General features: G+C 36.2%; 3 protein-coding genes across 4 annotated transcripts in view; 2 read left to right on the top strand and 1 right to left on the bottom strand.

Annotated features, from left to right (window-relative positions):
* Positions 1-12,067, bottom strand: part of LOC115628481 (probable phospholipid-transporting ATPase VA) — a 32,716-nt gene extending 20,649 nt beyond the window's left edge. The window contains exon 1 of one of the 2 annotated variants that reach the window (XM_030524604.1): positions 11,496-12,067. The gene's annotated coding sequence lies outside the window, so the exon portion shown is untranslated. The remainder of the gene's footprint in view (positions 1-11,495) is intronic. The other variant, XM_030524605.1, reaches the window with a different exon arrangement.
* LOC115628482 lies at positions 5,824-7,624 on the top strand. The gene is made up of 2 exons (XM_030524606.1): positions 5,824-7,249; positions 7,327-7,624. The coding sequence occupies exons 1-2, from the start codon at positions 6,068-6,070 to the stop codon at positions 7,333-7,335; spliced, it is 1,191 nt and encodes a 396-aa protein (XP_030380466.1). The 5' UTR covers positions 5,824-6,067; the 3' UTR covers positions 7,336-7,624.
* A 631-nt stretch (positions 12,068-12,698) lies between the features above and the next one.
* Positions 12,699-16,434, top strand: LOC115628547 (rab GDP dissociation inhibitor alpha). Its single transcript, XM_030524708.1, has 3 exons — positions 12,699-13,397; positions 14,640-15,115; positions 15,186-16,434. Exons 1-3 carry the CDS (start codon positions 13,004-13,006, stop codon positions 15,645-15,647), a joined length of 1,332 nt encoding a protein of 443 aa, XP_030380568.1. The 5' UTR covers positions 12,699-13,003; the 3' UTR covers positions 15,648-16,434.
* Positions 16,435-24,068: the final 7,634 nt, after the last annotated feature.

The following is a 24,068-nucleotide window of genomic DNA, read 5'->3' as shown; positions in this document are numbered from 1 at the left end:
ACGCAACTGCGCTACAAACTAAATAGCTAACTTTTGAAGCGTTCCTTCAATTTTTCTGGACAGCTAAATCGCCAACTTATTACCGTTGATTGGGCGTTTACTATTTTTTTAAAGTAATAGTAATTGTATAAGGATTTTCATTTATCATTTAAATATATGTATCTTGTGAATATGCATTTACATATATAGTACTTATATGGGCTGATTAATTAAAATAAAACCTTGGACTGAAGTTATGCGGCGGATAAAACCCAGGGTTCGCATTCTGCTTATCTTTATGCTCAAACTTGCGGGTAAAATGGGAAATTTACCCCATCACTAATTGGCTGCAATGACGTCGTTTCATTTTTCGGGGGCAGCTATGCAAGTACGACATACATATATACTCGGACATACAGACGTGTGCGGGATGTATGCAATGTGTACGATGCCACGATTGTGCGCCTACATTGTTATATGCTCGTTTGCTCACCCACGGGTGTGAGCAACCCACTTCTGAAATTGCTCACACCAATTTTATGGTCTGGTATTTAGTGTAAACAATACAATCGGACTGGCAAGACTTTTCTGCAACATTTTAGAACGTTAAATACTTGTGTAAATGCGGCTGATAGTGCAAATGCAATCTACCAATTTTGTCAATATACTAGTTTTGTGCGAATGTATGTAACACACAGAGAAGGAGGCGTAGCAGACCCCACAAAGTATATATATTCTTGATCAGCATGATGAGACGAGTCGATCTAGCCCTGTCTGTCTGTCTGCCCGTCTGTCCGTATGAACACCTGGATCTCAGAGACTATAAGAGCTAGACACAAAATTTTGCACAAAGATGCCTTATATGTGTAGGCTGTGCAAGTTTGTTTAATTTTTTTTTTTTGATTTTCCCCCACTTCCGCCCTATGTGGGTTTCCCCGCTTTTCCATTCGTATGATCACCTATATCTCGGACAGTATAAGAGCTAGGGACACCAAATTTTAGTCCCAGATGTCTTATGTGAATACGCGGAAAATGTGTTTTTTTTTTTAATTCCCCTTCACCCTCTCTCTCCCATGCAATTAGTGATTTTCCATAACTCCCGTATTTCTTGGACTTTTTCATTGAAATTCGGAAAATACCCTCAGTTAGTGATTATGAGTCTGTATGCTGAGTCGATTTAACAGGAAGTTATAGCCATATATGTATATATGACAGTGCCCGCAGCTGTTGTTACTACACGCATAATTATTCTACACATATGTACAGAGTATTTCACTTTAGCTTCTCTACTTGTTTTGTGAATCTATTGGTTACATACTATATACTTTACTGTACCAGAATCGACCCCAGAATATTAACACAAAAGTTATTCTACTTTCATTTAATCTGGTTCAGTCTTTGATGGCTTTGATAGCGATGCTTGATTCGTTGTTAAATTGTATTTTAGTGCTACATCTAATAGCTTTAATAACAAATTCGACCGGTTAGTCATCCTTTGTGTTTAAATTTAGTTGAAAAAGCTTAAAGAACATGCTTTCACATTTTAGTCATTCAACTAAAATATAATTCCTTTATGATAAATGATTAAATGTCAACCTATGGCGAGGTACGTGAACATAATAATACTACGATTGATTTCTGCATCGTTTCTCTGACAGCTATAATATTTTCGGCCTTCACCGTAGCCTGAGCGTAAGATTAATTCACTACTAAATTTTCTAATGTCAACCGAATTGAATTATTTATTTAATTATATAAATAACGTGAGCAACTTTTGGCTTAAAAACCTTTAGAATTGTGGAAATTTTTGATGAAATTCCGGTGGGCGGAGGGGAATGCATATCGTCTAGAGACTAGGACAGTCTGCATACCATGTTTGGTCAGACGTTTCAGAAATCCATGGTAAGGAAAGATAGCTTTGTCTTGCCACGCTGATCAAGAATATATATTCTCTAAATATTTTATAATACTCTTAGTAGAAAAGGTTTTATGAATACAAATGTCACACTATACACTGATGCTTCATTTAAATAGGAGCATTTTATCTAAGAGTTGCCTTAGGAACGAACGATGTAGAAATAACATCAAATGCCTAATACGATATCAAAAAATTTGGTAGCTATCGGTTTATTTAGATACCTGTTAGCCTTTAACAAAATGCTTGAATTAACAAATAAATGTGGCATTCAGCTCTTCAGTGTAAGATCAAGAATTACTTTTAAATAGAATACCGCATTTAGTGATGGAAATTAGGAATCAGAAAAGTGCTCTATACGGCATTACCCCATACCAAATTATCATTAGGGTTATCGAAAATTAATCTGTTGCCAATAAAACCCAAAAAGGGTCGTCATTGTAGAGTGCGTGTTTGAAGTACCTATTTATATAATTATTTTCGTTAAAAAGCACACTTGTTTTCATACATCAATGTACATGTGGAGATACATTAAATGAAACTAAAGCGTCATTAAAAGCATTGTGTATGTTTAAACGTTACAAAACATATCTCCCGCATTTGTGAGCGATTTGCCATACCAATAGACCAATTATTTAAAATGCTATGACATTTTACAATTGTTCCCTGGGGCTGAATAAAAGTGCCACCTGATGGCAAAGCTATTAGAACACGGTGGCGATCCCCCCCCAATGTTAAAAACCTTGTAGCGTGCCAGTAAAGTGTGGACATTTGATTGTATTTAAATTTGTTTAGAGCGGCAGGTCAGCCAACCACAAAATATATCTAAACAAACCATCATTGTCCGTCGTTAGTGAACGTCAAACAAAGATTAATATTCATTGCGCTTTCCAAGCCAGCAATAGAGTGTACCTTCGAGCATATAGTATGGTATAGTATACTATACTAGTTGTGGATTGCGGATTACGGCATATGTTTAAAGACTTCACTATTATGTTTCCCTCAATGGGTCAGTGATTCTCCATCTTTAGCTTCTAATTAAATTATTATCTTTTATTATTTACGTATTGAAATTTGTTATTTTAATGCAATCATACTTCTTCCTTATTTGTATTGTTTTTTCTATATCTTCATTTCTTCTTTGTTAAATAAAATTCCCCCACCCATTCGGATTCGTTATTTAGTAGAAGCAAAAAGAAGTAATATTCTATTGCTAACAGCTCTTCTTATAATTTATGGGGCAAGTTTTGTTCATAAAGATATGGAATTGTAGGGAAGGGAGGATACCCAAAGAATAAAATACACTCGTTTTGCCTAGGGATTACGAGAGCTTACATACCTAGATTGGTTGATGTGGGCTCAGCCGTTTCATAAATCCTGACGTTCATTCAGATGGACGGACGAAGGGACATGTCTTTATCGATTTAAATCCTCAATGTGATTAGAATTATAAATATATTATATACACTCTATGGAATCGGAAATGCTTCCTACTGTCTGTTACAAATTTTGCACAAACCATAGGTTGGCCGTTTTATATAGCCAAATGGCCAAGAACTAAGCAAAGTTTCAGGTTTAGTAATATTAAAACAGAGGTGATCGACTAGGTGAAGTTAATGGATGTGAGAATTGATACTTGAATCCACAAATAATCTACTGTCTAAAAAAATAGAAGGTGTTTCGAGTTATTGTTGTGGTCTTAATATCATCAAATTGTTATTACATTTGAAGGTGTCATTATTTTTTATTTTCGGCCATATTTTAAATGAAGAAATGATCAAAATGCATTCAATTGAAGTTTTAAATATACATGAAACATAAATAGTATACAAGGTGAATTGGCGGAAGTCTTTTCCCTGACACCAAATGTTGTTAATGGGGGGCCTGCATAGCTCAACGAGCTAATAGGAATCCCATAATGTGTGAGCATGATTACAAAATTACTTGTAGTTTTAAAAATTCTGTAAAAGTGGTCTCATATCTAATAAATGTCAATTTGTCGTATAATTGATGTAGATATTCTAAGCAACAACGTGTCGTATAACTCAGGAACTAGTACCTTTACTTATCAGCAAGCTACAAAATAAATTTTAATTTTTATAAATTAGTTAACTCTTCACTTGTTGTGCTTATCAATTTGTGTTCCGCTGTTTTTTTTTTTTTTTTTTTTTTTTTTTTTTTTGTATTTTCAAACACATATATAACAAGTAAAAAAAGATACAGTCGGGTGCCCCGACTTTGAAATACTCTGTATACAACTTTTAAAATATTAACAAAATTATAATTTTTTTAAAAAAGCAAAATTGGAATAAAAACAAATTGATGGCTCTGTGTGTCTATGCTTGGATTTGTGTGATTATGTATGCTGGCGGAGCTTGTGCAGAAATGACATTTATGGCTTTAACTTTCTTTAAAATTGGCGTATCACACCTAAGAATTAACCAGTCGAATTTGAATCAAAATTCCAAGATTTACGGGAGTTATGGAAAAATGGGGGTGTGAGGAGGAGCATCAAAAAAAATCTCGTACGAAATTTGATGGCTCAAGGTCTTATAATCTCTGAAACCATCTCACGGACAGACAGACAGACAGCGCTAGATCAACTCGTCTTGTCATGCTGATCAAAAATATATAGTACATATGTATGTTCTTCGAGGGATCTGCCACGCATCCTTCTGCATGTTAAATTTTGTACCTTTCAGGTACCGCCAAAGTTTGACAACAATTGTAATCGGGGCCCAGATTTTCGACACCGACACCAAAGAATGTACATACACGTATTTCTGAATATATGTATATGCAAAGCCTTGCAAATGCATCGCCGAAATTTCATATAAATACACGATTCCTATTTAGAATAGTTTTTGCTAATTTAGTTACTATGAGAAAACGGATTGAAAATAAATTAAATAAATGCTTCTAAAGGCAAACGAAATGCATAAAATAAAATAAAAGTGGCTTGCTGCGCTATCTACTTACTATTCAATCAATACTATATAGAAAGCTCCAAGTAATGTAATGTGCATGAAGATACTAAATAATGAGTTAATATGGTAATTAATAAAATGAATAATTTAACGGTATGTAAACATGTAATGGCCTACTATGGAAATTAAAAGAATTACTACGCTCCTTAAACTGATAAGGATTGAAGTGTTTGCGATTTAATGATTTCTGCAGAAGTTTTAGAGATGAGGAAGAGGAGGAAAGAGTAGAGCACGTTCTCTGGTATAATCCGGGCTAAGGCTCATAGCTGCAGGGAAATACTTGTACTAAAACAAATGAAACATAAAAACAAAAAATCGTTCATTTTATAAGAACGAGATACCGATTTGTGTATATTTTATTGTATCGTATGAAGTTATTCGTTCCGACGTCGAGGAAAGCCTTAGTTTATTGTCAAAAAAAGCGGATCTTCAAATAAATTGTTAACTTTTTATTTACTAGTTTTTTTTACGTAAACTACAGAGAACCAGTCATTGCTAAGTACTAAGCTTTATTTCCGGTCGATCGTTCTTATGGCAGCTATATGAAATAGTTCATGGAAAAGGTATGATGTAACTGACGAATACGGAAACAATACGATTTACGAAAAATAACTGGTAGCAGCGAAGAGGGGTTGCATTGCGTAGTTATATCGACTCGTCTCGGACATACTGATTGATATACATATGTATGTACATACTTATATCGTTTGTGGTGTTTGCTATGCTTCCCTATGTTTGTTACTTTCACACTAAACTATTTTATCCTTTACCCTTTACGCTTTGGGAACTTGATGTAAAAATTACCTCCCTTCAATGAATGAATCACCCCAAAGTCTAGAAACTCTTAGTGAAGGATCTATGGACTATTTAAGAAAATTATTATAATGTAAACAAAGTGGCAGTTACTAGTTCTCTCATTTGTACTAATGACCTAGTTCGTAGATCTAGCTCGTAAGATGAACTACGATAACTGCGTTATCGATATCAATCAATTACTATATACTCAGTTGTGCTTGTGTGGTCGCCAGAGGCGGACAGCAAACGGAGTTCATTTAGAAATACCTAACAGTGAATGTATAAATGTATATATTAAACAACATTGTAAAATAAGCACACAATTAATAAACTATATTACACTATATTACAATTCAGATGTGGGGTGAAGCCACAGCCCTCTGTTAAGTTAATGAAGTATACCGAAATTATAAAGCTAAATAAAGAAGAACTGTGCGCGTTGTTAACCGAAAGAGGTGTACGCTTAGATAACGGTGCCTCAATTTACCAACTGCGCACAGCGGTAAAAACAGTGATGGATGAGGAGAGGGAAAGAGCACAAACTGAATGCAAGACCCAGAATTTGGTAGAAATTACCTCTGTACAGCCGCATGAAATTAATATCGAGTCAAATCACGTTGAAGGCGAAATCAATGCAGACACAATTATGAAGAAATGTGGCGCCATGGTGGTATGCGACGACGCTTCGAAATTTTGCAACGCCGTTCAAACCGTGGAGGCGGCTGAGAAGCGTGATTTTGAAGAAGACAAAATGGCGGAGTTGCAGCGTGTTGAAGTAGGAATGAGTCACCTTTCTGTGGAATCAAGAGCGTCCAGTGTTGCTGAAATTTATCCTAGCCGTATCGATATAAAAGACTTGGAAGCGGTCGTGCAAGCATTCTCTGGCGATGATAATTTGCCCGTTCGTTTATGGATTGTCGAATTTGAGACTGCTTGTAGCATGCTTGGAGTGCCAGATGAACGTTTGTGGATCTATGCAAAGCGTTTATTGAGTGGATCGGCAAAGGAATATTTCCTCCATCAAGGAGCCATACCGTGGGGCGATTTACGTAAGCAGCTTATGGATGTATTTGGGGAGGAGTGCACGCGCTTGGAGATTGGCGAGCAGTTAAAAAAATGCAAGCAAGCTAAAGACGAATCGGCTTTTCATTATTTTATAAGAATGTGCAGTATTGCGCGTCAAGCCGATTTGGAAGATTGCGACGTCATCAAACACATTGTGTGTGGCTTGCGCGATGGAGTTGGTATTACGTCATCGTTGTTCTTTTGTCAGACCCTAAAAGAGCTACGTCAGAAAGTGATCCAGCTCGACAAAATCCGGCCGTTGGTGTTATTGAACGAAGCAGGCTCTACGAATAAAGCTACAGTACGTGAAGTCCGCTGCTACAACTGCCGTCAGATGGGTCACATATCGACTGAGTGTAAGAAGCCGAAACGTCCAATCGATGGATGTTTCACTTGCGGGGAGAGAGGCCATCAGCATCGGGACTGCCCGAAACGCCGTATGAAAGATACAGTTGCCGCTACTGCAGAGCTGGTAAAGGAAGAAGACGATGTGGCAGCCATACAATTAGTGAGTTTTTGTTTGTTAAGTAGTAAATGTGGATGCACAGATTCTACAACAATTCTTTCTCTTTTTGATACTGGCAGCCCAGTTAGTTTTATATATAAATCCGTAGTACCAAATGATTTTGTATTGGAAAATCCATTTATGAAGAAATATCATGGACTGGGAGGAACCCAACTTTCTGTTTGCGGACAAGTGAAATCCCGTATTAAATTTAATGGAAAATATTATGAAATTTTACTTTTAGTTATAGATAATGGTAGACTACCAACACAGTTAGTGCTTGGGAGAGATGCCCTCAGTATCCTCCAAGTTCGATTAATACAAAACAATGTTAAAGCTGTAAATCAGAATGTCATTAAATGTGAATATAAATCCTTCTGTGCATCCCTGTTTAAGAACATATCTAAAAATAATGTAGCCTGTAACAATTCAGTAATTAAGTTTGTAAAAAACAGTTATTTGTATAACCGTTGGTTGTTGGAGCTGCATGATGTATGTGCCGGAGTGGCGGCAATAGTGGACGAAAAGGTTGATGTTGGCTGCGAATTTGGTTTGAATAGAGCTGAACAGTGTAGAGATCTTATTTATAATAATTATATAAATTCTTGGAGTAATACAATGATTGAACCGATAGGAAAAATAAGCATCCGATTAACTAATAGTACCCCTTTTAGCTTTGGTCCGAGACGACTTTCATTTTATGAGAAGGGCAAAGTTTCAGAAATAATTGAGGAATTAATGGCATTAGGAGTAATTAGACCAAGTAATTCACCGTATGCATCTCCAATTGTACTCGTTAAAAAGAAATCCGGTGAAATACGTATGTGCGTTGATTATAGATGCTTAAATAAGCTAACAGTTCGTGATAATTTTCCTCTGCCGTTAATTGAGGACTGCCTAGAATATTTGGAAGGAAAGACATACTTTTCGGTGATTGACCTCAAAAGCGGATTTCACCAAATAGGAGTAAATGAAGATTCAATTAAGTATACAGCCTTTGTAACTCCACAGGGACAGTATGAGTATCTCAGAATGCCGTTTGGATTAAAAAATGGCCCCTCAGTTTTTCAAAGATTCATTTCAAACACTTTAAATGATTTAGTTCGAAACAATAAAATTGTGGTCTTTATGGATGATATTGTAGTGGCAACAACAAGTATAGCAGAACACTTTGATACACTGACTAAATTGCTTCGCCGGTTGAGTGAAAACAGATTAGAAATTAACTTTAAAAAGAGTAAATTTTTTAGGAAAACCATCGACTACTTAGGCTATAGTGTGAGCAGAAGTGGAGTCTTGCCGAACGACACCCATATACAAGCAATAAAAAATTATCCAATACCAACAAATGTACGAGAGTTGCACTCTTGTATAGGGTTGTTTTCATACTTTCGCCGTTTCGTCCAATCATTTGCAAGTATTTGTAAACCGCTAGTAGAATTATTAAAAAATAAGGGACCTTTTCCAATGCAGGGAACAGAAATGGCAGCATTTGAAAAATTAAAGGCTCTTTTGTCCACACCGCCAGTTCTTGCAATTTACAGCCCGAAACGGGAAACTGAACTTCATACGGATGCAAGTTCAAGAGGCTTTGGTGCGATATTGTTTCAGAAGCAGGATGATAATAGAATGCACCCAGTATATTTCTATTCTCTTAAGGCATCTGCAGATGAAGCACGAATGACCAGTTTTAAGCTTGAAACCTTAGCAATAATATATGCATTAAGGCGTTTCCGAGTTTATCTTGAACATAGACCGTTTAAAATTGTAACAGATTGTAACGCACTGGCCTGTACCCTAGAAAAAAAGGAGGTGAACCCACAAATAGGCCGATGGGTACTCGAATTACAAAACTACCCGATAGAATGTCTAGTACATCGGCCAGGAAGTAGTATGCCACATGTTGATGCCTTGAGTAGGCAGACTCAGTTTATTATAAACGATGATGAAAGATTGCCAGTAGAACCGTGTGTTTTGCCAAGTCAGGTAGATACCAAGCCTGGCCCCATGAATATTAGTAAGTCAGGTGTAGAGCTATTAAATGTTATTCAAAGTTTTGGAAGACATGTTGTCGAGCAGATAGAGGAAGGTAACCCGCTTGATAACCGGATAGAAAACCCGTTGGATAAACCGTTAGATAGGCCGGGGCAAAGTTTCGCGGTCAGTAATAGTGAAGAGAAGAATCCGTTAGAAAATAGCAATAATGAAATCGTTCATGGTACATATCCGTTAAAATGCGTAGATTCAGAGTGTGTTGGTGTAGTCGGTGCGAGTTCAGAGGATATGGATCTATTATTACAAACTGAGCAGATGAGAGACAAGGCTATTAATGAGTTAAGAGAAGAGTTAGAGAATCACCCTGTTGATAGTTATGCATTAATAGATGGAGCAGTTTATCGTGTAAACGCAAGTAATGAATTAGCGCTTTACGTTCCGTTAAGTATGCAGGAGCAGTTAATTAGAATGAGCCATGAGAAACTTGGACATTTAGCCGCCGAAAAATGCTATAACGATATGAAATCAAAGTACTGGTTCCCATTAATGAGGAGTAAAATAGAAGAGTTTGTAAGGAATTGTTTACGATGTATATTGCATTCTGTCCCGAAGACAGTAAACAACCGAACACTACACAGTATCCCAAAAGCACCTGTCCCTTTCGATACGATACATATAGACCATTTAGGCCCACTTCCTAGTATTAAATCAAAGCAAAAACACTTGTTGGTGGTGATAGACGCATTTACCAAATTCGTAAAATTATATCCAGTAAACTCGACGAGTACAAAGGAAGTTAACGCTTGTTTGAAAAAATACTTCGACTATTACAGTCGCCCCCGCCGAATAATTTCAGACCGCGGAAGTTGTTTCACGTCAATGGCTTTTACTGAGTTTTTGTCTGAACGAAATATTGGACATATTAAGGTAGCAACTGCTGCTCCTCAAGCAAATGGGCAGGTAGAACGGGTAAACCGCGTAATAACGCCTATGTTGGGAAAGTTGTCAAATCCGTTAAATCAAGAAGATTGGTACAAGTTAGTTAATAGGGTGGAATTCGCCATTAACAATTCGGTTCATAGCAGTACAAATAAAACCCCTAGTTTACTTTTATTCGGAGTTAATCAGAGAGGCGCCATGATAGATGATTTATCGGAATATCTAGAGGAAAAATTTACTACAAATAATCAAAATAATCTCGAAGAAATAAGACAAGAAGCTAGTCGAAAAATAACGCAGTCACAGGTTAGGAACGAAAAAATTAGTGTATTGAAAAACAAGCCGCCGTTAAGTTATAAGTGTGGAGATTACGTAGCCATTCGTAACGTTGATGTAACTACAGGCACATGCAAAAAGTTCGCTCCAAAGTACCGCGGGCCATATAAGATAAGCCGTGTTTTTGAAAATGATAGATATGAAGTTACTGATATAGATAATTGTCAATTAACACAAATACCATATAAAGGAATTTTAGAACCGGCCAGATTAAAACCTTGGACACAAATATTAAATAAGACAATTTCTGTATGTTTTTGACCGAGATCGAGGTCGATCTGTTTGTCAGGTTGGCCGAGTTGTAAACAAAGTGGCAGTTACTAGTTCTCTCATTTGTACTAATGACCTAGTTCGTAGATCTAGCTCGTAAGATGAACTACGATAACTGCGTTATCGATATCAATCAATTACTATATACTCAGTTGTGCTTGTGTGGTCGCCAGAGGCGGACAGCAAACGGAGTTCATTTAGAAATACCTAACAGTGAATGTATAAATGTATATATTAAACAACATTGTAAAATAAGCACACAATTAATAAACTATATTACACTATATTACAATAATTAACTTGTTCCTTCGTTTGTAGAGAGTACTGGATACTTGATAATAACTGGGACACAATTGTTTATATCCAGCCTCCGTAGCCTCTAATTTTCAATACTCAGCAAAAGAAGTCAGATGTGCTTGTCTTTTCATGCCGGCGAACGGCTGTGAAGTGTAGATGTGTGTGTGAGTGTGGGATTAGCGATTCTGTAACTAGACAGGTAAACCGCGATTTTAGGGGGGAGTTAGTGCGGTGCTGGGCTGCGGGCTGCGATTGTAGCATAACTGGTTCTTTGGAACTAACTAGACTTTGTATAGATTTCTTTCATCGTTTTTTTTTCACCCGACAGTTGACGTATGTATGTATGTATGTTGTTGTTCACTCCGTTTAAGCAAAAAAAAGTTAATTTAGTAAAAACTTGTTTGTTACTTACCCAGTAAACAATTAAGAGGTGTACTTTTCAAGATACTTAAATATTGTACGTTATTACAAATATTGAACTAAATTTTGCCGCACTTCTTGTAACAGATTTTCACAGTTTTTTGAATGCGTATTCAATACTACGCTATTAATATACACATAGAAAACGTAAACCAAATTTAGGCAATTCTGGCCATGGCAACAACAAAGAAGCGTTGCAATATAAAGCATCTATTTAGGTACATACTCATATGCATACATCCATACATGTGTATATACTTGTAGCGGCCACAAGATCAACAAATCTTTGCGAACTCAGAACACTAGAAATTGCAATCTTTAACGGATCCGACCATCGTTTAACAAAGCAAACGAATTTTTATTTTCTTCAATTGCTATTAATTTTATTCAATACAACTTTCAATTAACCAGCGATATTTTTCTTCAAGAGGTTTTCTCACTTCTCGCACCATATGTACATAGATAAATAAGTACATATGTATATACCTCAAATGCACTCACTTTTAGACTTTATTTCATGTCTTAATAAAAATGTAATATTAACCTGTTTTCATGAATTATTCACTTTACTGTTGAATCAGCATTAAAGCATATACACTGTGACGTGTTTTAGCACAACACTTACAAACTAAAACAATCTTATGTCGCGTTGCAATTGTTTTGTTAACCACGCAAAGGCCAGAAAAATACTAAAGTGAGAAATAACAAAGTGCCAACTTGGCAACAAAGAAGTAAACACAAGTTGATCCGGCAACTACATTTTGCAATAGGTGGACAGCACCTAGATTTGTATGGTCACACTACATTCGCTTTTCCCACAATTCAACTCTATTCAACGTTTTTATATCGAATAATATAATATTTAATATTTCGGCTATCGTTTATTCTGATTTATTAAAATTTGTCCAAAAACTTGCAATTTTTTGATATCACATCATATCTGGTAATATGTCCAAGCCACGAATAGAGTAACCCAACTATTTATGGCAATGACAGCTGAGGGTAGGGTAATTAAACAGATTTCGATTTAACGACCAATGTGTGTCTCGTCTCCATTTATTTAGGCATCTCAACGCTATATCATATTAGCGCTAGGCAATAAAGTTTGAATGTTTTTACCGTCAACTAACTTTTTGTCAGTATTTTTCAAAATCTTAATTTTACAACTAATACGAAAAAAAAATTGTGCAGCAGCTGACATATCGCCTCCCTGGCCTGTGTAGCTAAGCATCCCTGGTCAATGTAGTTATGCATCCCTGGGCGTAGTTACGAATGCCCCTGCGCGAATGAGAAGACAAAGCAGGAATACGATAATGACAAAGTCAAAGGCAAAGCCAGAGTGAAAATTAGCGCAAAGTGCGAAGAATAGGTAGAATTTTCTATTGGTTTCGGTGTGTTGGCAAAATTACGCCAATTATTAAGCATACGCGCAATTGCATTCGTGAAATATTTATAATACAACAAATAAAATAGTGAAGCTGCTTATTAATCAAATTTAAAATGAATGAAGAATACGACGCAATTGTGCTGGGCACCGGCCTGAAGGAGTGCATATTGAGTGGTATGCTGTCTGTTTCAGGCAAGAAAGTTCTGCATATTGATCGCAATAAATACTATGGCGGTGAATCGGCCTCCATTACACCGCTGGAGGAGCTGTTCCAGCGCTATGGACTCGAAGCACCAGGTGAAAGATTCGGGCGTGGTCGCGATTGGAATGTGGACTTAATTCCCAAGTTTTTGATGGCTAATGGACAGTTGGTGAAACTGCTGATACACACGGGCGTCACCCGTTATTTGGAGTTCAAGTCGATTGAGGGCAGTTACGTCTATAAGGGTGGAAAAATTGCCAAAGTGCCGGTTGACCAAAAGGAAGCACTGGCATCTGATCTCATGGGTGAGTAAACCAAATTTGCAGGTGTATTAGGGAAAGCTTAATAAAAACTTGCAATCTGGGAACAACTTTAGTGGCAGCCTTTTCATACATATGAATGTATGTATACATATGTATAAATGCATGTGTGTGTGTATGTATTGTACATACAAATCTTGCTTTATCCCCTATTTCTCGCTTTTCTCCATGTTTCTTTGTCTCGGTTTTACACAGTCGGCGAGACTCGTTCTCGTTGTTGGCTGCCGATGTTGTTGTTGCCACTGTGACACGTATTTGCTGGGCATTCTTATAGGGTGCTTTTTAAAATGGCAACTCCTCAGCAACAGTCAATATGGAAACCATCAGTACAGTGTATTAGCCACTACAAAATCCTAGGCTAGCTATAGTAAATATTTCCGAATTTTATCTGAACTTTATGTTTCGTTAGGCGGACCAACCAACATTAAAATAAGCTTCATTGTAAATCTATAAATGTAGTAAAAAAAAACACCCTATAACAATTTGTGTAAGTGGAAAGCGCCGTCAGTTTATGTGGTTGCGTACCCAGGTTCTTTTGATAGACTGACTGCCTTGCGATCAGCTATCCTTGATGCAGTGCCTATAACGATAGTAGCGGGTTCAATGAACGCTTGGAAAGATTACAAAAGTTTAAACTGTTTTAACCTTATTTACAGCACAATAAACAACTATTTGTCATTGCATTAGGTGGCAACGCTGCATATTTAAAGAAATTAACTGGCGCTCTGATTCATTTTTCATGTCGGTATTTAACTAGTCATTGTTTAAGCAATTGCGATTTTCATTTGCTCTACCTCTTCGATTTACGTTCTATTTATGATTAATGCTTGGCTAACAGCAAAAATTTTACTTTTAAATTTTTGGTAGCGTTATTCGTTGCCAACTTTATTTGCTGGCCATAAAAGCGAACGTGCTGTACAGCCAATGAACCCTTTCACTTTAACTTTCATGTTGAACCATTTTATACAGAGTATGTGGCGAAATGACGTCATGGTGGAGCGAGGGTGCCTTTTCGAATTCATATTTAAGGTGGTGCTCCCTGTTAGTGGTTATATTTGCAGGCATAAATTAAATAATGCAAAATTTGACTGCAATCCATTCTGACGCACTTCAGTTACTGAATAGATACATATGTATGTATGTGGATGATGTGTCTGTAGGTTCTCCTTTTCCTGGAAAGGGCGATACCACTTTATTAACATTAACCATCTTACTTTCTGTTCACAGGCATGTTCGAGAAGAGACGCTTTCGTAACTTCCTTATTTATGTGCAGGACTTTAGAGAGGATGATCCCAAGACTTGGAAAGATTTCGATCCAACCAAATCGAATATGCAAGGACTATACGATAAGTTCGGTCTGGACAAGAATACGCAAGACTTTACAGGCCATGCGCTGGCGCTATTCCGAGACGATGAGTACTTGAACGAGCCGGCTGTTAATACAATACGACGCATCAAATTGTATTCTGATTCACTGGCAAGATATGGAAAATCGCCTTACCTGTATCCGATGTACGGCCTTGGCGAACTGCCACAAGGTTTTGCACGATTGTCAGCTATTTATGGTGGCACATATATGCTGGATAAGCCCATTGATGAGATTGTACTCGGCGAGGGCGGAAAAGTGGTAGGCGTGCGCTCCGGCGATGAAATCGCCAAATGCAAGCAGGTCTATTGCGACCCCAGCTATGTGACCGATAAGGTAAGTAAAATATACATTAAACGAGAGCTGTGCCTTGATAAAATATTACTATAATTGGTTTTTTTTTCAGGTGCGCAAGCGCGGCAAGGTCATTCGTTGCATTTGTATTTTGGATCATCCAATAGCCAGCACTAAGGATGCTCTCTCCACTCAAATTATCATTCCACAGAAGCAAGTTGGTCGGAAATCCGATATCTATGTATCCCTTGTCAGTTCTACTCATCAAGTCGCCTCCAAGGGATGGTTTGTTGGCATGGTTTCGACAACTGTGGAAACTGAGAATCCGGAAATCGAAATTAAGCCCGGATTGGACTTGCTCGAGCCTATTGCACAAAAGTTTGTCACCATTTCCGATTATTTGGAACCCATTGATGATGGAGCTGATTCGCAAATTTTTATTTCCGAATCTTATGATGCTACTACGCATTTTGAGACCACATGTCTGGATGTTTTGAACATTTTCAAGCGTGGCACAGGCGAGACTTTTGATTTCTCAAAAATCAAACACGAGCTAGGCGATGAGGAGCAGTAAGCAACAACAGCAGTAAAAGTTACAATGAGCAGATTGATCATGGGGATGTGTGTTAAACATCATTTAATTAACAACAATTACAATTAATGGCTTCTGTCATCATTACTGCATGTTGTTGATGCGACCGTGGCTAAAACCAAAAGCGTTATAAAACCGAATAACAGCAAACAAAAAATTAAATACGCGTAAAAAGCTCTTGAAATTTGATTAAGATGTGAAAAATGATAGAAAACATTTGCTTGCTCGATAGAAATTTATACAAACATATTTGGATATGCTTAGAAAATACACCTGTATACAAATATACAACCTAAAAAGCACTAGTAAGTATTATTGTTTGTATGTATTATGTGAAAACTTTGTGCAACGTAATCAAATCCACATAATATTGCTTAATTGCGGTTCAGACAGATCACTATATTTGTTAATCTTTTAAAGGTTTCATAAGTTTCTCAAAATACAATTTTTTTATGAATACATTTCCTTGCAATTTGCTTAATGTTTAAAGACGGCGGACAAGTTGTGAACGTGGCCTGTCTGAACGGCAAGAAAAGCACCTAGAAATCTATAAAGACAGCATGTTAAGCGAAAATTGAAATCATTGTAGCAGTCACCACACAATCAACGTAACCCAAATTATATGTTGTGTTTAGCCACGAAAACCTCTGCTCTATGTGCTTGAACTTAATTGTATGCGATAGATATACATATACATACATTTATACTACACTCTGATTAGTTTGCTTGATTTTGGTTTGTGATGAAAAAAATAAAAGTAAAAAAAATATATATCCGCATACATATATACATACCTAAACCGCATACATAACAAATTTATGATAATGCAAATAATATTTGTAATCCAAAATTAAGCTGAAAAATGACGAAAATGTAAACATCACGAAAAGTCTAGAAAACTTTGGATTTCTGCATTTTCAGATTTACATTTTTAATAAAAATAAAAACCCGAAATAAAAGAAGATTGTGTCGCCAAAGCCAATGAATGTTTATGGGTGAAACGTGAGTTTATAGTGAGATATTTTTCAGATGATGATTTCCTGACTTAATGGTCTTCAATAAGTTGAAGTACCAATACAGGATGCCAAATGTGAGTGATATCGATGGCAGCTAAATATATACAATTTGTAACTGTCTTGTCTGCCAATCTTGGGAGTTCGGAAAGCATCAATCTGGAAATAATCTGGTTCAAAAGCTCTCAACCCTGTTGTTTGGGTTCATTTTAATTTAGTTTTCAGCTCGTTTTTGTGACACCGGCTACTATTTAAGTTGATTTCTATCAAAATATTTTCAAAATCAAAAACATCGATGAATTGGTATTGTTTTAGAGATATCGTTCTTTGTATGGATTTGGGGCTTTAGTTAGGGCAACAAATAAGGGTTTATGTGTTTTGCCGCAAATAATGTGGACTCAATGAACATGAACTACTAAGTATACCCATGTCCATACGATCTAAGTATGCAAAAGACAATATTTTCACTTATTTTACATTTGGTAATCCGTGGCCACCATTAGTTGCCGATGAATTTAATTCTTAAATCATATCTGTGGCATACTTATGTATATAGAAGATGAACATCGCGAATTGGATTCGTCTCGTCATGAAGATCATAAATGTAAATACCAATCATATAGTATGTGATCTACGAAGCTTCCTTATGGGTGTTACAATCTAACAAATCAAAAATAATTGTAGACTTTTAAATAAAAGGAATAAACGGCGGGGAAACTCAATTTGTTGGCTCCTGCTAATTTTAATATGGCTGCATGCCACTTTGGAGAGACTGTATAATTCAGGGCATCAGTAGATTATACTGAGAGACTGCTGTGCATGATCGCGATGTCAGGCTGTGTTATGAGGAGTGCTGCGACGGAATACTGTCTATATTAGCTTATTAAATTGGTTTGAGAATTTCGTTGATAAGGATCTTAACCCATTTGCATATTTCTCTCCCACAGGTACAGATACTTTCAAACCTTATTTAAAATCTTAGCAAAAGGCAAAGATAAATTTTATTTTATTCACAGATTTTTAGGTATGCGATATAATTAAATTCAAAACGCCAGCACTAAGGATGCTTTAAGCCGAAACAGCTTGCAAAAATCAAAAAATCGGTTATATGAATAATAGTAAATTTCCCAGAGAAAGAATAAGAGTACAAAAATCTTACGCTCAAAGGAATTATAGTTTACGAGATATGTGCACCCTTTTTATACTCTGTACATGAAATGTACAAGAGTATATTAGGTTTGCGGGAGCTGAAAAATGTAACAGGCAGAAGGAGACGTGGCAGACCCCACAAAGTATATATATTATTGATCAGCGTGACAAGACGAGTCGATCTAGCCCTGTCTGTCTGTCCGTCTGTCCGTCCGTATGAACACCTGGATCTCAGAGACTATAAGAGATAGAGACACCAAATTTTCCACAAAGATGCGTTATGTGTGTATTCTATACGAGTTTGTATATATATTTTATTTTTGGGAATTCCCCCCCCCCCCACCCATTCCACCGCTACAGAATTTCGTCAATACTGTCCACATCTCAAAAGCTACATAAGCCAAACTTTGCAATTTATATACAGTTATCTACTTTTGGTTTAAATTTGATCCAATTCGGTCAATTCTAAGAAAAGTTATTAGCGAAACAAATTCTCTCATATAACTCAGTGACGGAAGTTCACCTGGGTACAGGGTATTACACTGTCGGGCTTGCTCGACTGTAGCGTTCTCTCTTGTTGAATTTACAAAAGCAGCCCCTATGGTATTGTATTACCCGTACTACTTGTAAGCTTTGGTGTCTCTATCTCTTATAGTCTCTGAGATCCAGGTGTTCATACGGACGGACAGACGGACAGACAGGGCTAGATCGACTCGTCTCGTCATGCTGATCAAGAATATATATACTTTGTGGGGTCTGCCACGCCTCCTTCTGCCTGTTACATTTTTCAGCTCCCGCAAACCTAATATACTCTTGTACATTTCATATACAGAGTATAAAAACGTTGAACAGCAAGGCAGCTATGTGGCTGGAATTTGAACTTGGAATTTTGAACTAAAATTTGGTAGTCACATCCAGTTAGTGAATATATATCCGTGTTATATCTAGATTTATTATGATTACCAGATTTAGATTAGATTTAGATTTATTATTATATTTAATCAACCTTAAAAAGAAAGTTATAGCCATATAGCAGCTGTATTTGTTGCTGCTTTGACATACATAATTATGTAATGCATACATACAAGTATGGAATATTTTACATATATTTAATTTAATTAATTAATTAAATTAAAAAAAAAAATTTTTTTTGTGGGGTGGTACAGGGTATTTAGAGTTGAGTCTGCTCGACTTTAGCATTCCTTTCTTGTTTTATTATTATTTGAATTATTGGACTTGCTGCTGACTATGTGGTGTAGAAATCTAGTAAAATAAGCTGTTATTGTAATATAAAAGAAATTATGAAAGAGGAGGAAATACTCGTACAAATATGGGGTCTTTTTATATTTTGTTTTATTCTTTTTTTTTTATAAAAAATTATTTACTTATTATTAAACTAGTATTCTGCTTCCAATATGTCAGCTTAAGCTAGGTAAAGATTAAAGAGAATACAAAAATTGTTTATATTTTAAATGATTTAAATGTTTATATTTATATATCTATAGGACACACTTCGATCTATGTAAGTATATATACTTACAATGGAATATTTACAATATTATTAGGTTCTTAGATTAAATACGGATACGCCTAGATCTTTTCCAATGACTAGGGAGCGTTGCATATTTTTCAGATATGGGGTATAAACAGACACGTTGCACTGTGCTGCACTGCCAACCTTTGTGCCTACTTGAAGGCGCTGCCTTCTGTTTCCCGTTTCATGTACTTATGTACTCTCAGCTCCACATGCTTCATCCTCGTGTGAGGCAGTTGCGGCGGTAACACCTTGTTGTTGTTATTGTTATTGTTTGCTGCTTCTTTTGCCAAGAGCTTGTCAACAACTTTATTATCGCAGGCAGAAGCTGTCCCCTTTGCCACCCCGCGTGCCACTACACAAGCAAATTTAAATCAATTAAGTAATCTTATTGCTGCTGCTGCTCTTTACATTTTAGTGTTGCCTACTTCTAGGCGTCACACCAGCACACAACATACATATGTGTGTATGTGTGTGTGCACACACATGTATGTCAAGCGTTATAACTGTGCAAATTTCTCAACTCGCATGTGGGCGTGTTTGTGTTGCGAAACTTTTGCTTTATTTCATATTTTGGGCTGATTAATTAAATTGCTCCAATAGGAAGGGGTCCTCTAAAGTGTTTTTGCATGTGTGTGTGTGAACTTTGCTCGCCAAAAATGAAGAAAGAATGGTGGGGAACGATCGTTAGATATTAAATTAAATTTAATTTTATTATGTACATAGATACATATAAATATGTAACAAAATGTTGAACCCATGGAGGGCAGCCTATGTAGTGGCAATAGCATAAGCGGATTGTATGAGCACTACACTACTTGTACTAATACTACACTACTAATATTATAACTAATCTCGAGATGATCGATTTGTATATTGAAAAGCATTGAAACACATCATTTTAGAATTTATATTCAGGGGGCCACAATGGTTAACAAATCCTAATACTATTCTGTTTGTCTAGACATTGCTCAAGCATTAGACAATGTCTGGCTAGACGGTATAAAATGCAAAATATTCTTCTATCACTCAAAATCTTAAATCACGCAGTTTAATTTATTGAACATTTAATCTAACAACTTACATGGTGCAATCACTGTGAAAAATTTGTTTAGAAACATAAAACATACAGTACACATTGGCTTATTAGCTCCCGCTCTTTGATAAAATTTTAATACAAGTATAAAGATCTAAATTTCGTATATAATAATATAATTCCACTACTAAGCCAATCTGGTCTAACGTCTTGCTGCTATTCAACGAGTCTCACTGAAAATCCTGGGAATCATTACCTGAAAGGTACAAGAGTATATTAGGTTTGTGCAAAGTGAAAAATGTAGAAGGTATAAGGAGTTATGGCAGACCCCACAAAGTATATATATTTTGAATCAGAATTCTATCAACTCTATTAAATTTTATCCGTCTGTTTGAACGAAAGGATCTCAGAAAGTATAGGATAAACAAACTTGGTATTGTCTGTCTGTCTACTATTGCTTTAGATTTGAAACTTTAGAATTATGTTTTTAATATACACCTGATTCTGTTTATACACGGTCTTTTTTAGACAGTTTTGATTCAACAGGGCTGGAAATTAAAATTGTTTATATATTGAGCACGATTTAAAATAACATATGATCAATGTATTTTTTACACGGTTTTTTTTTACCGACTTTAGGCGCATGTATGTAAGTATATTAAAAAGGTGTACCGTACTCATATTTATTAGGATTTGTATACCATTCTGCAAAGCTATGCAGGAATTCAGAAACAATTTTACTTATTTATTTATGTCAACAACTAAGAAGGAGAAATCTAATCAAATTACAATAATATCTAATTAACGCCTCCGACCCGGTGGGGGAATATTATTTGCCCTTCGGCTAGCTATTCCCCGTGTCACAGCCAAGTGTGATCAGAGGCGTCAAAAGATCTACCGGTATAAAAAAAAGAAAAACGTAACAGAGAGAAGCTTAGAATTTCTTAAAAGTTAATTTTCGAAAGATAAAAAAGTGAAGAAATAAAACAGAATCAAGAAATTGATTTAGTATTGCACTTGATATGGATCCCAAATTTCGAACCAGTTCAAAAATTGCTAATTATTAATATATTTTTTACATATACATATAAGCCAAAAAATAAAAACTGCAACTCCCACAATTTCAAATTACTTGATTTTGTAACGCTATTATATTATAAATTAACTAATTAACTTCTCATAGTGACTGTGAAATTTGAACATTTCATACAAACTTTTACACTCAAATAGTGACTCTGTACTCTCGGCGAGAAATGCATTCCGAATCTCTTTATAAATGTTTGTAAGACTGATGATTAAGGAGCCACGACATATGGTGTGGGAAGTTGCGGTGAGAATGTAGATCCACAATACGCTTGGCTTTTACAGTGTGTACAACGACAAGTGGGGGCCCAATAGGTAGGTATAGGCTGTGGTAGGTAGTAACAGAAGAATCACAGACCACGAGGGAGCCTGAATCGATCCCAACCAAGAGGAGAAGGCGATCTAGCAATCTGGATGCAAGGTATGTAGCCAAAGCAAATAAAAAGGGAGACCCCAGCGGAACTGGTGGAACTCCAGGCGATATACCCCTTCTAAGTACTCTTCGGGTAAAGGGTATAATAATATTGGAGGCCAACCGCTAGGCTATGAATGCTAAGCGTGCGGCATGCAATTTTAAGAGAGTAACAGCAATGTTAAGCAAGGGATGGTGTATAACAGTTTTCTCTTAGCAGCGGCATACACGCAGGAGTAGCGTGTTAACATTTCATTTGAGTTCAACAGAGTAAGAGAAAGATTTTAGCATTCTATTAACATTTAACTATGCGTGTGGGTGTGAGGCTCACACTGTGAGCTGCGCATCCACTAACAAATACAAGCTATATGTATATGTATATAAAATTAAATTAATTAATTAATAATACTTATTGATATTTCTTGTATTCAAGATAATGGCTTCATTCAAGAATAATTTTCATGTCGCGTATGTTAAAATTTCGTAGAATTCCAGAAGTAAAGAGAAGTCACTTATTTCCTAATCCGCTTCAACATCCAGGAAAAAAATGATTCTTGTAAATTGTTCACACCATTCATACACATTTTACATTTTCGTAACTAATACGATTGGATTACATATTACGAACATAAAAAATGTAGACAATACAAGTTTACATACAATTACTCGTGTTGACAAAAAAGTCCTTTAATTACGCCGCCATTTGTTAATATGACCTACTCCACACGCCCCAAAATGCAAGCCGAGCAATTAAATATTTTCACTTCAGGGCGCGATTTACATCTTTTATTGTTAACAATGCAACTGCGCCCTTAGAACTCTGCCAAAGGCAAGCCAGCGCCAAAACAATTGTTGGCCAAGTTTAAAAGGGCTTGCCTTTTGTCGAAAATAAACAATATTAATTGGAAGTCGGAACACCTTAACCTGGTTGGGTTGTGCACCGTTTTAAAGCCAGCTAACAGTTAATTTAGAAAAATTGTGAATTAATTAATTTTTTAACTCATAGTGCAACGAAAGAGTACTGTACTAAACATTCAAATCATTTAAACAAATATTTCTTCATCAGTTTCTTATCCTTTGGCCTATAAAGTAATTAATGCAAAGTGCATCTAAGTAGACAGCGTTTTATATTGCCTTAGTTGAATATCAATTTGTTAGTTAAATATAGAAATTCATATGTTTTTGGATCTATTTAAATTCAGGATTAATGCAAATCACTCTTTTAGATGGTCCACAAAAACGCAAACAGTTGGAGTTGAGTTCGAAGCCTTAAAGTTGTTCGAATAGCTGTTTTGCTGTGGCTGCTTCGTGAGCGTATCGATATGCGTGGATCGAGACTCCTGGCCGAATACGTCTTGCCCATCTCCTTTATAAAGCGGAGCCCACTGCATGGCTCCAGAAGGCAAAGAAAAAGTAAGATGTTGCTCTCGTACTTTTAAATTTGAAAGTCTCCAAGGATAACGCCAAGTGGCAGCTCAGATTGGGCGGTCGCCTCTAATATCACTGGATACCATGTGTGAGAACCGGACGCAGAGGGGAACTGGTTTTGGCAATGGAAGTCGACCCCTCAGTCTCGAAGGTGTTGTGTGGCTGTCAATCCAGAAAGTCATGTCTATTTTTTGCTTTAAAACTAATTTGAGCAAAAACGGAATGGTAACCTTCAATACAATTTAACGTCGACTGGAGAATTTCAAATGTACCTTAGCTATTACATTAAATGTAGTTTGCCTGCTGACAATTTGTACTGCCATATTACGATCGCAATAGAAACCTTTACATATATTCTAAATTCCTTCGGTAGCCAATCTCAGCAATGGTTTATATTTAATTTAATGTTCGACAAGCTTCAAATTATGTAAAAACTGCAAGAATTCATTCTGTAGAATTTCGGAGGACGAACGTAATCCTTTGCTTAATGAAATATGTAAAATATATATATTTTTTCATTTTTGAAACCATTTATTAGATCGGAAACTTCTTGATCTTATAAATATTTGTAAATAGCGGGAGTCGTTTCTAGTTTGTAGGCGGACCGAAATCGGAACAGAAAATTTATAAATTGGGATTGGAGTATCAAGTATCTTTGCCTTTGTATGTTTTTCTTTTATGTTGTCTTATTAAATTTAACAGTTGTCCTTTACAGTCCAGACTGCTCTTAAAGTCTCTGAACACTGTT

This window comes from Scaptodrosophila lebanonensis, unplaced genomic scaffold, assembly GCF_003285725.1.
Source record: "Scaptodrosophila lebanonensis strain 11010-0011.00,11010-0021.00 unplaced genomic scaffold, SlebRS2 tig00000118-arrow-arrow-pilon, whole genome shotgun sequence".
NCBI lineage: Eukaryota > Metazoa > Arthropoda > Insecta > Diptera > Drosophilidae > Scaptodrosophila > Scaptodrosophila lebanonensis.
This window is presented reverse-complemented; position numbering and strand designations above follow the sequence as displayed.